Genomic DNA, 14,395 nt, shown 5'->3' with positions numbered 1-14,395 from the left:
TGGGTCATAGATGAAAAATTACAATGATTTTTTTTTAAATATAACGAGTCCGCCATGTGAACGGCCTCTAATGACTGACGTAGCCGTCCGTCCTGGTGAGTTGGTGTCCCTCTATTGCTTGAATTGCACAAATAGATTATTATTTTGCATTCAAAAGCATTCCTAAATATTAAATAGTCTGATTTAATAGAATGAAATGAGGTTAGAGGTGTCACAGAAGAAAAAAAATATTAGCATATAGCCACTGTTTAACTTGATATTCAATTCAATGGACATTGTGTCGGCACCTTGGTCACCTAGTGAGATTCCAAATGTACTAATTAAATGTAAACGTTCCAGTATACTCTACATGCAGCCATTTCTCAGTAAGTAGCAGAAATTTTACACACTCTTCGCAGAGGATAAAGAATATCTGTCCAGATTGTTTTGTCATCAGCCTACTTGTGTTTAAATGTCCCTTTCCTAAAGGGTTATACCACCGTGACACCGATGCTACTCATTAGCCGTCTATTGCATTGCCAATTATGTGCTAGCATTAACCTAGCAGATTTGAAGGCAAAATTATGTTTTTGGTGCGTGTGTGCATGTCTGCGGGTGGATGGAGGTGAACGAGGAATCTAATCGTAATCATAATTGCACATTTACTCTAATCAAGTCAATCACTTAATGAAATCTTAAAGATAATGTGGGCACTCAGAGCTTGTCCTTTCATTTAATTAACATTGATTGTTTGAGTGCGTGTAAATCTACAAGTGAAATGCTGCCACGCGCCGGACCTTTCCGTTTAAAGACGAGAAATTTGGCACGCAGCTCGGGTTGCTAATATTGATGGAAAAAGTTTCTGCTACGGTTTCTCTCCATAAGGTGGCCCGGCGCTGGCTAGTGGGAGTTCTCAGCATGAACAACCTGCAGTGGTCAGATAACACTATGGCCGTGTAGATTAGACAAGGTGGAGCTAACGCTTCCTCCTGAGGACGTTCAGGTGATTTAATACTTCCTGTCTTAATCCCCCCCACACACACACACTCACTCACACACACTGTAACTGACATGGTATGCCTTGGGGAGAAAAAGTCCCCCGACTTTCTTTGCATGTTTTGGAAGTTCCAAAGTCTCCTTGTTGTTTGATTTTGGAAGTACAGCAAATGAGCCCATGATGGCTTTCATAATCACGTGAAGTGATTAACCTACTTTTTTTGTAGGGAGGAAATTACTAAGAAAAAAAAATAGTACAGTTGATGAACTGAAGTTAAAAACATTCCAACTTCTTGTACAGTTTGAATATTTACATATAAATGCGTCACAACAAAGGTAAAGCATTTATGCAAACAAACAAATGGCCCTAACTAGAGCTGCAACAATTAATTCATTAATTAACGCTTGCGCATTTTCTGCACTGTCAATTTGAGAGTATGTAATTTTTTTCAATAAAGGAGTAGAAATTAAATAGTTTGATTATAATGTAAATGTTGGGTATTAGCATGTCCTATTTGCTCGTTTATTTTTGTCTTCTGTTAATAATGTAGCAATAATTGATTTGAGGAAGGATATTTAACCAATTGGTGGCCATTGATGGGATTTGTTGCTAACGTTCAAACAAGCAGAAAGTTAATGAGATCATTAAAAATAATGGTTTCTACAAAATAATATTATCACACCACCACGATGGTACCGCTGGTTGGTTGCTGTTTGAACAAACAAGCCATGCTGCGGTACTCCAGAGGGAGCGGCATTTCATTCGAGGTTAATCTGGAACACGATCAAACACACACATTGACACGGCGAGAGAGTTGCCAAAAGAAGAGAAGTCAACCACATTCGGTGTTATGTGGAGTGAAGCGCAATCCGGCCTAATTAAAGCTTGTCGGGAATTAAACAACGAGATTCAGTTGTAGGACAAGACGTGCTTGGCGACTGTTTCCTTTCAAGCAGTGTGCCAAATTGTCAGCCAAATCCTCCGAGTCTATTTCCACATTGTAAGCTGGTCGGCTGCCACATGTGTAGTGGAAATTTTTAACGACGAGCTGCCTTGTGCTTTAATCTCTCTCACAAATTGACGTAGTGTGGAATAAAAGTTATTCTTTGCCCTGTGACGCCATTAAGAGTGTGAAAAAAATTGTGCCAGAAAAGGCGAACGATGACAAAAATGCAAATTAATGTGATCATTTCCTTGTTGGTCCCTGAGTGCTAATGATTAATGGGACAGTCTGGCTTCGAGATGGAAAACTTCCTTGACAAAGCACATTAATAACGAGGCTGCTTTACATTCTCGCCCGTGCTTCATCCTCCTATCAGCAGAAGTGCAGGAAGCCTAATAAAAAAAAAAAAAATGCTGCTAAAAAACACAGGAAAAAAACATGCAAATGGATTAGAAAGCTACATTTTGTTAAATACAGAGACAGATGTCCCATTTCACATTGGCAACGCACATCAATAAACTTGGCTGCCCTACATTCTGTTCACCTTGCTATCAATTCTGAAAAACAAAACTAAATCAAACAAAAAACAATAGCCTGTGTGTATATATGTGTGTGTGTCTATACATAAATACATATATATATATATATATATATATATATATATATATATATATATATATATATATATATATATATTAGTCATCGATGCAGTAATTTCATAATAATTAATAGAATTATATAGTATAATATAGTGTGAGCGTGTGTTGAGGTAATTTATCTGCCACTAGATGGCATAATTGCATTTGTAAGACATTTGTGACAGCTCGGTGCATTTTTCTTTTCATATTAATAGCCATCTAATATTTAACATGAAGTAACTTAAAATTCTAAAATAAAATTTGACCCCTTTCTCTCAAATATGTGCATTTTATATATTATATTATATATATATATATATATATATATATATATATATATATATATATATATACATTTCATATTCATTAAGTTAAATTACTGATATATTAACTTATGTTTTGAGTTGAAAGGGAAGATAATAAATAGGTTAAAAAGAAAGTTTTTATTCACATATTTCATCAGACTTTATATGAAGTTGATCTTAATGTTAAAACAGTCAAACCTTGTTTTTGTTTAAGTTTTCACTCTGTCATGTAATATTGGACTCTTCAGTAAACAATCTCGGTGTATTTTAGAGATTAACAATTCAATTTGGTTCAGTTTGATGCTCTCACATCGTTTAAATTAAAACCAGTTTCCAATTCAATGTTGTTTGTCAGTGAAAGGAAACACAAATATTTGTGAGTAGATGGACATGTGTTGTATTGAACAGTCCGTACAACAAATGGACAGAAGACTATTCTTAGTAATAGAGATAAAGCAGCGATCATTTGTCGTCGAATGGTGGCGGGTGAGCCTGGCCCGTGCTGCACTCAGCCGGGATCTACAAAATTTGTAACGGCTTGAAGCCAAGAGCAAAGTGCTGTGCGAGTGTTCCAAAATGGCAAAGTGGAGCTGGGGGAACAATTGACGGCGTGACGGCTCATCTCGAGCTGAACTGCTTTGGGCTTCCATTCAGGGACACCGGGCGAAGGAGGTAACTCTCCGGGGAAATGTTGGTGCTCCGGGCTGCTGCACGGATGAGTGTGTGAAGGACATAAGCATTAAAGTTTAGAACACGCGAGTCTACGGAGGAGACATTATTGCTGTTCCAATAAAATAAGTAGGCAAGTCTTAAAAAAAAAAAAATGCTCCCAAATTACACAGGAAAGCTGCCATGTTAGTTTGTGATTGTCATGGCCAGGGTCATGCAAGGGTTATGCTTACTGTGACTAGGGTCATGCAAGAGTTATGTTTGGGTCATGACCGTGAGGTCAAGTGTCTGTTTTGAACTGATGTAATCGGCATCTAATTTCAACTGGTAATACGCTATGTGATGTCAGGAGCTATGTGATGTCGAGATTCTTTCATCTCTTTATCTGGTCAACAGCCAATCAGATATGTCAGTCCTATTACCCACGTCGAGCCACAGCCAATCAGATTGATTCGTTGTCTATATAAGTCGGTCTGAGAAGTGTGTGTTTTTGTTGGATTATTACCTCTGTTCCTCTGTGAAGCTCTCATTGTTTCTCATCTTGTCAAGTTGTTCCACGCCTCTCGATGTGAATAAATAGTTAAAATCTTACTTGTGTCTGCGTTTTTGGGATCCAAACCCAGAACATAACAGTGGTGGCCATTTTGTGATCATTTTGGTCTTTTGTCTGAAACCAGACAAATTGATCACGCTAAATTGTGGAAGATTTTGAGTTTTTGTCGTTGTGATATTTCCAAAATATTTTTAAAAATGTCCATAGTCAATAATAAATAATAAAATTAATCTATTTATTTATTGGGGAAAAAAAGTAGTTGAACTTTATGGCCTACAAAAGCAATGCAGCAGAAAGTTACACGGATTGTTTTTTTGTTTTTTAAACTGATTTAATAATAAATGATATAGTGTGTGCTTTTCTGCACAGAGTGTAACAAGGTGGTCCAAATCAATACCAGTACAAAATATATATATTTATACTTTCAAAATGTCAGGAGCAAAATAACCACTCCGGTTTGATTTTAGCCGGTAGACATTTTTCCTTAACAACCGATACCACGTGAGGTTTAGGTGCAGGAATAAAACACCAGCTGAACCTATCAGCGTCTCAAATAAGGTTGAACTTTGACTTTTCTCACAGTCTGCCTTAATTCGCCTCTCACAAAATAAGCACGGCTGCTTATCTCATGTTTGTTTTTAATCCGACAATAGATCTACCTTCATATCGGTGAGCTTTCAGCGCTGAACTTCTTCACTTCCTTTAATCATGTGAACAGACTTCAATGCACTCTGAAAGCCTCTTTATGCACTCGAGCAAGAAACAGCCGCCGCCGCAGCCTTTTTTTATATGAAGATAAAACGCTGCCTGAAAGCCAATATGTGAGAATAAAACTCTCCCAAGTAAAGCGCCAAACTTAAAGCCTCTGCAGATTTGCAGATGTGATGCCATCAAATGTAAAAAAAAAAAAAAAAAAATCATTTCACATTCTCTCAGTTACAGTATTAGTTTTGGAGTGGGAAAAATCCCTCTGGATGTTATTTCCCCCCCGTCCGAACAGATGTCCCGGTCCCGGATGACTTACTATGATTGAAAATTAAACGCTGGTAATTAAACCAACACCTCATTTTGTTCATAAGTGTGGTAGTAGAGTGAGCCCCTTCCAAATCATGATTCACCATTCACAAATTTTTCAGTGGAACTTTCTAGTGGGAGTGAATGAAATCTGTGCCATAGAATGACCAATGTTGTGTATTTAGCTTTATGCTAACACAAAGTGCAAAACGTCTGTTATTCTCTAAGCAATGGACTTTTGAACAAAAAATTAAGCAACAAATGTCGACAGACTGTATAGCATGTGTATGTGTGTTTTCTTTATCCTCTGTGAAGAAAGAGACTGTTTTTGTGAGTAAGGGCAATAAACTTGATTTGAATGATAAACATTACTGTAGTTTACATATTGTAGTTATGATTATATTCTACTTAGATTATAGCTTTATGTCTGTTATACTGATTCGAAAGATTGTTTCACTTTTCGTCTTTGCAACACATTAGTCCTTTTTTTAGTCCTATTTTTACTGGTAGCTTTTGCCGTATTGCATATTTTTTTTTAATTATTTACCGTCAGTATTTTAGTTCTCATCTCACTCTAACCGCCACTTGCATTCCCTCGCGTCTTTACAAGTGCTCCACTGTATTTATACGTCTGATTTATTTATCCACAATAGTCTTTGTTCCTTTTGCTTTGTTCTGCGCTCCCTTGTTTTCGCTGATGGTATACATGTCTTGTCAGGCCTTCAGCTTCGACCTGCCAAAAAAATGAGAGGTCGACATCCCGCAAGACAATAGCTTTCCTTTTTGGTCCCGCGTATCTACTCTGTCGTCGCATCCAGACACGACAGAAAATGACCTGCAGGTCCCAAAAAGCATTCCTCTTAAAGGAAGTGAAAATAGGGCAAAATATCGAGCGCTGTGCCGGATTCCATTGTGACTTTTGCGACAAAGACAAAGCGGAGGCAGCAGAAATGGTGACTGTGCTCTGCAATTGGACCAAACAAAAAATGCTGACGTCTGTCCTACATCTTGAATCATACCCGCTGGGTTAGGATTAACACAAGTATTTTTAAAAACTCATTTCCCACTCTCGTACATCCAAAAGAAATATCTGCCAACATACAAATACAATATATCAGCACTCTTATGTTCTGGGGTTGGATCCCAAAAACGCAGACACAAATAAGATTATAACTGTTTATTCACATCGAGAGACGTGGAACAAACTTGACTAGACGAGAAACAACGAGAGTTGCACAGAGGAACAGAGGTAATAATCCGACAAAAAAACCACACTTCTCAGACCGGCTTAGACAACGAATCGATCTGATTGGCTATGGCTAGACATGTGGTTAACAGGACTGACATGGTATTATCTGATTGGCTGTTGGCCAGATAAAGAGATTAAAGATTCCTGACATCACATAGCGTATTACCAGTTGAAAGTAGATGCCGATTACATCAGTTCAAAACAGACACTTGACCTCACGGTCATGACCCAAACATAACCCTTGCATGGCAGTAAACATAACCCTTGCATGACCCAAACATAACCCTGGCATGACCCAGTCATGACACTCTTAAAGGGGAAGCCAAGGCAAACATTTCCCACTAGTCCAAACATGGCACTGTGCTTACATTTGTGTAATATGCATCAAGGAGAAAAATCCAACTGTTTATATCAATCTTGGGAGGCGGACAGTCACAATGACATCATCGAGGGGCTCAGGTAACGGCCAATCATGGCTCACCTGGGTCTCTGGGTGGAGGAGTGGAACTGTCACTTGCCTTCAGTGCTGGTTGGTGTGGGTTCACTTCCCTGCCTGGGAGACCATGTTTGTGTGTGAAAAAAAAAAAAATCTTTGGCTCACCTGTTTTCTGGGTTTGGTACTGTGATGCCATTTTCAGTCGGAGGCAAGTGGCAGTAAAAGACAAAATGGATTAAGACCAGTGGATTATTTTTAATTCATAACACAATAGTAATCAGAATCCCAGGTTTACACGAGTTTATAGAACATCCATCCATCCATTTTCTTGACCGCTTATTCCTCACAAGGGTCCAGGGGGGTGCTGGCGCCTATCTCAGCTGGCTCTGGGCAGTAGGCGGGGGACACCCTGGACCGGTTGCCAGCCAATCGCAGGGCACACAGAGACGAACAACCATCCACACCCACAAGCACACCTAGGGACAATTTGGAGCACCCAATTAAACTGCCATGCATGTCTTTGGAATGCGGGAGGAGACCGGAGTACCCGGAGAAGACCCACGCAGGCACGGGGAGAACATTCAAACTCCACCCAGGAAGGTCCGAGCCTGGACTCGAACCCGAGTCCTCAGAACTGGGAGGCGGACATGCTAACCAGTCATCCACCATGCAGCCCTGTTTCAACTATATAATCTTAAAAACTGTGGACCTTTTCCACACATTACATTTAAAGTTACACATCCCCAACAATATTGTCACTTTATTCCCATCTGAATTCCTCCACAGGCCACCAAATGACTGTAAGTAATCAGTTAATGAAAATAAATTCCTGGTATGTTACAATGAGAAGTGCATTCATTTCGTGAGTCACAAACAATCCTCCCACGAGTCAGCTTGAATGTGTCTGATTAAATTCCTGGCACATAGACAGAATCTCGGTTGACAAGGTGAACATTTTGTACCTCTTGAATGCGTTGACTTTCTATCATTTCGTTTCCAGGTTGGCGTCTGAGGCATGTCAAGGCAAAGACGAACCGCGTGTTTTGTGCGGTCGCAAACGTCTCACGCCGTCGCCAAACGATTTCCGAGGAACAGAAACAGAAAAGACTTTCTTGTCGCGACATCCCGCAAAGGTGATGACTTTTCAAAATGGAAGATTAGGGCCCCCTCCCTTTTCTGCTCAGCTTTTTCAGCGCAGCCTTTGCTGTCTCAGCTTGGCAAACTTTGATCAGCGTAAGTCTGCCATCCTTTCGTCAGACAAGGTCAGGCGACCCAGAAGTGATGTCTAAAAACGTCGCCAGCTGTCGGCAAGATACGCGGGCGGGGGTTGGTGGGGTGGTGCTTCAAAGTGATCTGAGTCAAACAACAGCCTCGTTTATGGGAAGGAGCAACGTTGTTCATTCGAGTGTCCCCAGGTTGTCAAAGCTTCCCCCAGTAGACAATAACCAACTCGGCTTGTATGCAAATCTGGAGTCCACTGTGACTTAGAGCAGCAAGCGGTGCCTTCTTGTGCAACGGCTTATGTCCTTGCTGCTGACAATAAGCGTCTGAACAGTATAAAAAAATGGATGGCTGGATGGATTTATAGATACATATTTTTTACACTCTGCAAAGGATGACTAATAATAATGCAGTTTACTCAAGAGCTGTGATCGTCCATCTCCATGTATTTCTGTTTCTGTTTTATACTGCCCCCAGGTGGCCAAGCTGCACACTACAGAAAGAGCCAATGTCCATTGAAATGAAGCAAAAAATTTTAATTACTTAAAAATTTGTAAGTAATTTTACCCTTGCAGTACACCTTTTTGCACGCAGTTTTACAACTTTATTCTTGTAAAATTACAAATTCTTTCTCATATAAATACAATGCTTCCATTTCAGTGATACAGCAAATAATAAAACCTTAACTTTAAGTATTTTTTCATTTATAAGATTATATTAGAAAATGACAAAAAAATGCATTTTATGGGCATAAAGTCAAAGTGGTTGTTCATCAATCACATAGCAATTTTAAGGGGAAAAAATCATTTAAAAAAAAAAATACAAAAATAAGTGTTGCTGAATGACATTTTTGTTGTAAACATTTTTAATTTTGACACATAATACAAACATGATTTTCCAAAAAAAAGAGAAAAAACTTGACTACATTGTCACATTGTGTTAATATGTGATTACAAGAATATGATGCACCTGAGAAAAAATACTTTTTTTTTTTTTTTTTTTTGTTCTTTTTTTTTTGTTCCCCCAACCGTGACTTGGTAATCGGCCGCACGTGGAAGCCGTCCTGCTCATCGACTTGTGTCCTTCCTGCTAATAAGAAGCGCCTGCCCGCTTCCTGCTCTGATTGGGAAAGCGACGAGCCCGCTGTGGCCCGGTGGCCTCTGAAGCCAATCGTCTTTGCTTCCCACCAGGGGTTACCATTTGAATGACCTGATCAATTTCTAATCAAGAAAGACCAGGAGGCTTTCTGGCTCTGTAATGTACTTTGCTACAAATCTTCCCTACAAGCAGGGGTGTCTTGTTAAGAGGAAAAGGGCAGTTGGAGTATTTCTAGGGATCACTTCGCCTTGTATTACACCCTCCTCGCGCTGTGTTGATTGCGCCATATCTTCACTGGGAATCTGTCATCTAAATGCAGATATATAGCATTGATGAAAGCCGTCACATCCTGGTGGAAGATCCCGTTTAAATGCAGAGGGCGAAATGAAAAGACCAGGCGCTGTGGGAGCTGGCATCGGAGAAAATACGGACCCAATAAAAGCCATGCAACCTATTTTTCAGCCTTTTGTCAAGTGACACTACCAAATGCAAAATGAGCTACTGTGTTGATCACAATAGTTCGTGGGATGAAAAAACAACAACTAATTAACACATTCACTGCCAGCCCAGCAAAAATGCATTATTTGACGTCTTTTTCCGTCAATGGCAGTCAATGACTTAAAATGAGATGTAACCAAAATTGATGGATTTTTAAGCAACATTTGCCTTAAAAAAAAAAAAAGAAAAGAAAAAAGGAGGCTGCAATATAATCACAAAATATATTGGCACATTGTGTTTAACATGGAACTTTATGTCGTAGTTTTAGTAATCCCAAGAAAGTACATTCTAGTAAATTTAATAGGGATGTAACGATAAGGGCAATATTGTGATATCGTGATATGAAAACTGCCACAATATCGTCGTTGTCATGTTCACGATATTTAAAAGGAACACATCTGTTAAAAAAAAAAAGTCAGGTTGATTTCCATTTGTGCAGCTCTATCACCCTCTGGTGGCTAGTTTTTTTAGTGCAATTAAATTTTCATGAGGGATGTTTTGGCCCTTCCATGTTTAAAATCTATCTTGTCAGTCAATTAATAATAATATTAAATAAAATAAAAAATAATAAAAAAAAATATAAATAAGTAAATAATAGAATAAAAAATATATAATATAATATAATATTACCCATATGGGTAGCACTTTATAATAACTACCGTTATAACTAGTTAATAGACCATTAGTAAACTGTTAATTAATGAGTTGTTAATGACTTATTAAATGTTTGTTAACTGTTTGTTAAGGTTTTAAAATGATGTCTATAAATAGTAAAAATGTCATTATTAAACTGTTAGTTATTGAGCTCTAAATGACTTGTTAACTGTATATTAATTATTCTTAACTATATTTTATAAATAAGTATAAGTCATAAGTATAAATCCTTAACAAACAGTTAACAAATATTTAATAAGTCACTAACAACTCATTAATTAACAACTACTGATCTATGATCAACTAATGATCTATGAACTACTTATAACGGATAGTTATTATAAAGTGTTACCAAAATAACTTGTCAAAGCAAAATAAGCACATTTAGGATTAGGATCGTCTCATTCTCATCCTTGTGTGTTTCCGTGTTGCCAAAACTAAATGTCCTCCCGTTTGCATTTTAGGTAGATGATTAAACGAACAGATGACCCGTCAGCCGCTGACCTTATTGAGTCGACGTGGGAGCGGAGCGAGCTGCATGAACCTCATTAGCCCGACCATATCAAGCAGGGAGCCTCCCATTCCCGGATTTGATAAAGGACGTTCAAGATGTGTCAGCTGAGCACCGAACTGCTTCTTTCCCAAGCATCTCTAAAATGATCCCCATGCTATTTTTATCCTCGGTGCACTCAAGGATCCCAGCCAACTGACTCGCAGCCGTGACAGTATGACGCGCCCCAAACTCAGGAAGTTGAAGACGTTGGCTGTGTTGTTGTGCATCGTGACGTTCACCACCTTCCTCTTCAGTTACACCTTGCGGGAGCCGTCCAGCTTCTTCTTCAAGTACGCCTTCCGTTTGGCCCCCAAGAACCCTTGCGCCTGCCGGCAGTGCATGACCGAGGCGGACGAGGACCCTTGGTTCACGGAGCGCTTCAACCAATCAGTCCACCCGCTCTTGACCAGGGACAACAGCGCCCTATCGGACGAAACCTTCAAATGGTGGCAGGTACGCTAACTGGAGTTTCCATATTTCTGTGTTCAGTGACGATTTCTGGTATGAGCAATATGCAGTACGGAGAGAGCCAAAGGAGATTACCAGATTTAGAAACAAAACAATAAAGAGTTGAAATTGTCTTATATGACAAGGCTCCTCTTGTGATTGTAAAATTATATCTTTATTTGCATAAAATATTAGGTTTTTAGATTTACAAAAATATTGATAATTTTAATGAAAGACCTACACATATCACAATCGCGCATTTTTCCCCTTTTACTCATTTGCTCCCCAAAACATATTAATACGTTCAATTTTAAATATTACCAGTGTCCCAAAGACGTATTTAAACGTTTTTTTTTCTTTTTGTTTGTTTGTTTTTTTAATGCAAGAGCATACAGAAGGCTTTGATGCAGCCTCTGAACTTAAGAGATCAGTTGAAGCATTGGTAGTTATAACAAAAACGGCCAGCAGGTGGTAGTGGAGTATAGGAGATCAACCAGAGCTATGTTGTAACAAGCTGTGGTCATTTTTAGAAATTAGCCACAAGATTCAAACTTTATTCTGGTAAAGTTACAAAATTGTCCCCTTTAACAATATGCTAATACTTTTAGGATTGACATTATGTCATCGCTTTTATGTGCATGTCTTTTAGAAGGGAGGCCTTTATTTTTGGAATAGTAAAATTGATGTCATGTTTTAAACTGAACAAAAATGATTTGTGGAAAAATACGGACCAAAACCTGGGCAAATAAATAAAAAATAAAAATGAAAATTTAAAATTATGGGATCTTATAAAATGCTGTATTTTTAACTCCAATCCAAGTGACTGTTGTGATTTGGAAGATGCTGCTTTTTTGGTTAGCAACAGATGGACTCATCTCAACAGCATGCAGGAGGTGAAGCTAATCGAATATCAATTGTTTAGCCTTGGAATCGTAGTTAACATATGAATTTAGATTTTATTTTTGTTCCACTATTTATGCAAATATTTATGCAAAGATTCTAAGCAACGGTACTTTCCTAATAAATTCAAATCTGCCCTGCACCTAATTGAGTTCGTTTTCACAAAATTCCCAACATGCAACCATCCGATCGCGTTTTATGGTGAAGGCAGCCGAGCACATCGTCAATCCCACATTCACCTCACACCGTGTCCAATTAGAGGCCAGAGTCGAGAAAATAAGAGCGCGGGGTTGCCTCCTGTCACAAGTGATTTGAGCAAACGCCTCTCACACGAGGCCTCATGAAGCAAATGTCACGCGTGTCAACAGCTGACTGCCAATGATGTCAAGGGCGGGACCTGTGCATGAGCCTTTGCTATTTGTTTTTGTTTTTTTTTTGTTATAAAGCATGTCAAAGCTAAATGGAATGGAAGGTACCCTCTATTCTCCAATTAAGCGTTTATACTCCGGTTTAATTTTAGTTTAGCCAATTTGAACTGTGTTGCTAACCAAAACGGCAGCACCGACTGGAGTATCTAACCTGCTTCAAATGAATTAAACGGTCAACATAGCATATTGTAAATGAGTTCTAGTAGGAAATAGAATCTCACATTACTGTATTTGGGGATTATTAGAGTTGTAATGGACTCTGAGGTGGTCGCTCCACGATGTTGTGTGCATGTTAATCTTGCTCGAAGCTACTGGATGTGACTTCATTGGCAATATGGTCGTTTAAGTCGTGTGATTCAAAACCATTTAAATCCGGCAGTCACCTCATTAGAGCGCACTAAATATTTATTTTACGTCCGTAGAAAATAAATTCCGCTAAGATGTGAGTAAGTTATCCTGTGGAAAACGCTCGTCCTGCTTACAGCCTGCTTGGCACAAAAAAAAAAAAAAAAAAAAAAAAAAAACCAGCGCTCACGCGCTGCTGCATCTATTTTATCTGCTGTCTCAGCGAGTTGAAAGGCACCAGAAGACGACCAGGCCAAAAGCCCCCCCGAGGACATGTCAGTAACGTGTTGGCCTCCCGAAGCTCCTTTGCCCTTGTTCAATCGCTTCCGCTTAAATTTAGCCTGTAGCAAAGTGCACACTGTGAGTTGGCTGTTTGTGTAACCACAAACCAGTGGCTGCAGCTGGAGAAGCGTCCGGCCAACTTCAGCGAGGTGGTGGAAGAACTTTTCCAAGTCATTCCGGACGACACGCGCTACGCTGACGCCGGGCCGGATCGTTGCCGGACCTGCGCCGTGGTGGGCAACTCCGGGAACCTGAAGGGATCCCAGTATGGAGGCCTTATCGACTCCAGTGATTTCATTATAAGGTCAGTCTTGTAAATCTGCGATATACTCAATGTATTTTGACAGTATGTATTTACTGTATGTCCCCTCCAAAAGTATTGGGCCGGCAAGGTCAATACATCTACGTATGCTTTTCAAGTGAGCAAAAGTATTGGAACAGACATTATTGAATTATCTTAAAGTGAATTAATAACATTTAATATTTGGTGCGACATATGTACTTCATCAAACTGTTGCATTCGGAATTTGCAATGCTTTTCCAGACCTTTACCACACCATCTTTCTGTTACGTTCTGAGGTTGGATCCCAAAAGCGCAGACTCAAATAAGATTTAACTCTTTATCCACATAACATCGAGAGGCGTAGAACAAACCTAACTAGACGAAAAACAATGAGAATGAGATGCACCGAGGAACAGAGGTAATAATCCGACAAGCACACACTTCTCGGTTTGGCTTAAATAGACAGTCAATTGATCGGATTGGCTGTGGCTAGACATGTTGGTAACAGGACTGACATGGAATTATCTGATTGGCTGTTGAGCAAGTAAATTGATTAAAGATTCTTGAAATCACATAGCTCCTGACATCACATAGCGTTTTTCCAGTTGAAACCAGATGATGGTTACGTCAGTTCAAAACAGACACTTGACCTCACGGTCATGACCCAAACCCTTGCATGACCCATACTTAACCCTGGCATGACCCAGTCATGACACTTTCAGTTCTTGTTTGCTTCTGGGGGTTTCTCCTTTCATTCTTCTCTTCACTAGGTAAAATGCATACTCTTTTGGGTTAAAGTCTGGTGATTGACTTGGCCAGTTGAAGACCTTGCACTCCAAAGAAGTCTTTTGTTGTTTTGGGTCATTGTCTTTGATGTGAAGCCTTTTCATTTGCCAGCCAAAA

At 39.3% G+C, this 14,395-nt stretch overlaps 1 protein-coding gene across 1 annotated transcript in view; it reads left to right on the top strand.

Annotated features, from left to right (window-relative positions):
• The window catches only part of LOC144007719 (CMP-N-acetylneuraminate-beta-galactosamide-alpha-2,3-sialyltransferase 1-like), a 37,099-nt gene that overhangs the window by 12,304 nt on the left and 10,400 nt on the right, over positions 1–14,395 (top strand). Inside the window, exons 2-3 of the mRNA XM_077507583.1 lie at positions 10,719–11,260; positions 13,320–13,513. Of these exons, the coding sequence (XP_077363709.1) occupies positions 10,982–11,260; positions 13,320–13,513 (473 nt within the window). The 5' untranslated portion in view covers positions 10,719–10,981. The remainder of the gene's footprint in view (positions 1–10,718; positions 11,261–13,319; positions 13,514–14,395) is intronic.

This window comes from Festucalex cinctus, chromosome 19 (genome assembly GCF_051991245.1).
Source record: "Festucalex cinctus isolate MCC-2025b chromosome 19, RoL_Fcin_1.0, whole genome shotgun sequence".
NCBI classification, from domain to species: domain Eukaryota; kingdom Metazoa; phylum Chordata; class Actinopteri; order Syngnathiformes; family Syngnathidae; genus Festucalex; species Festucalex cinctus.
This window is presented reverse-complemented; position numbering and strand designations above follow the sequence as displayed.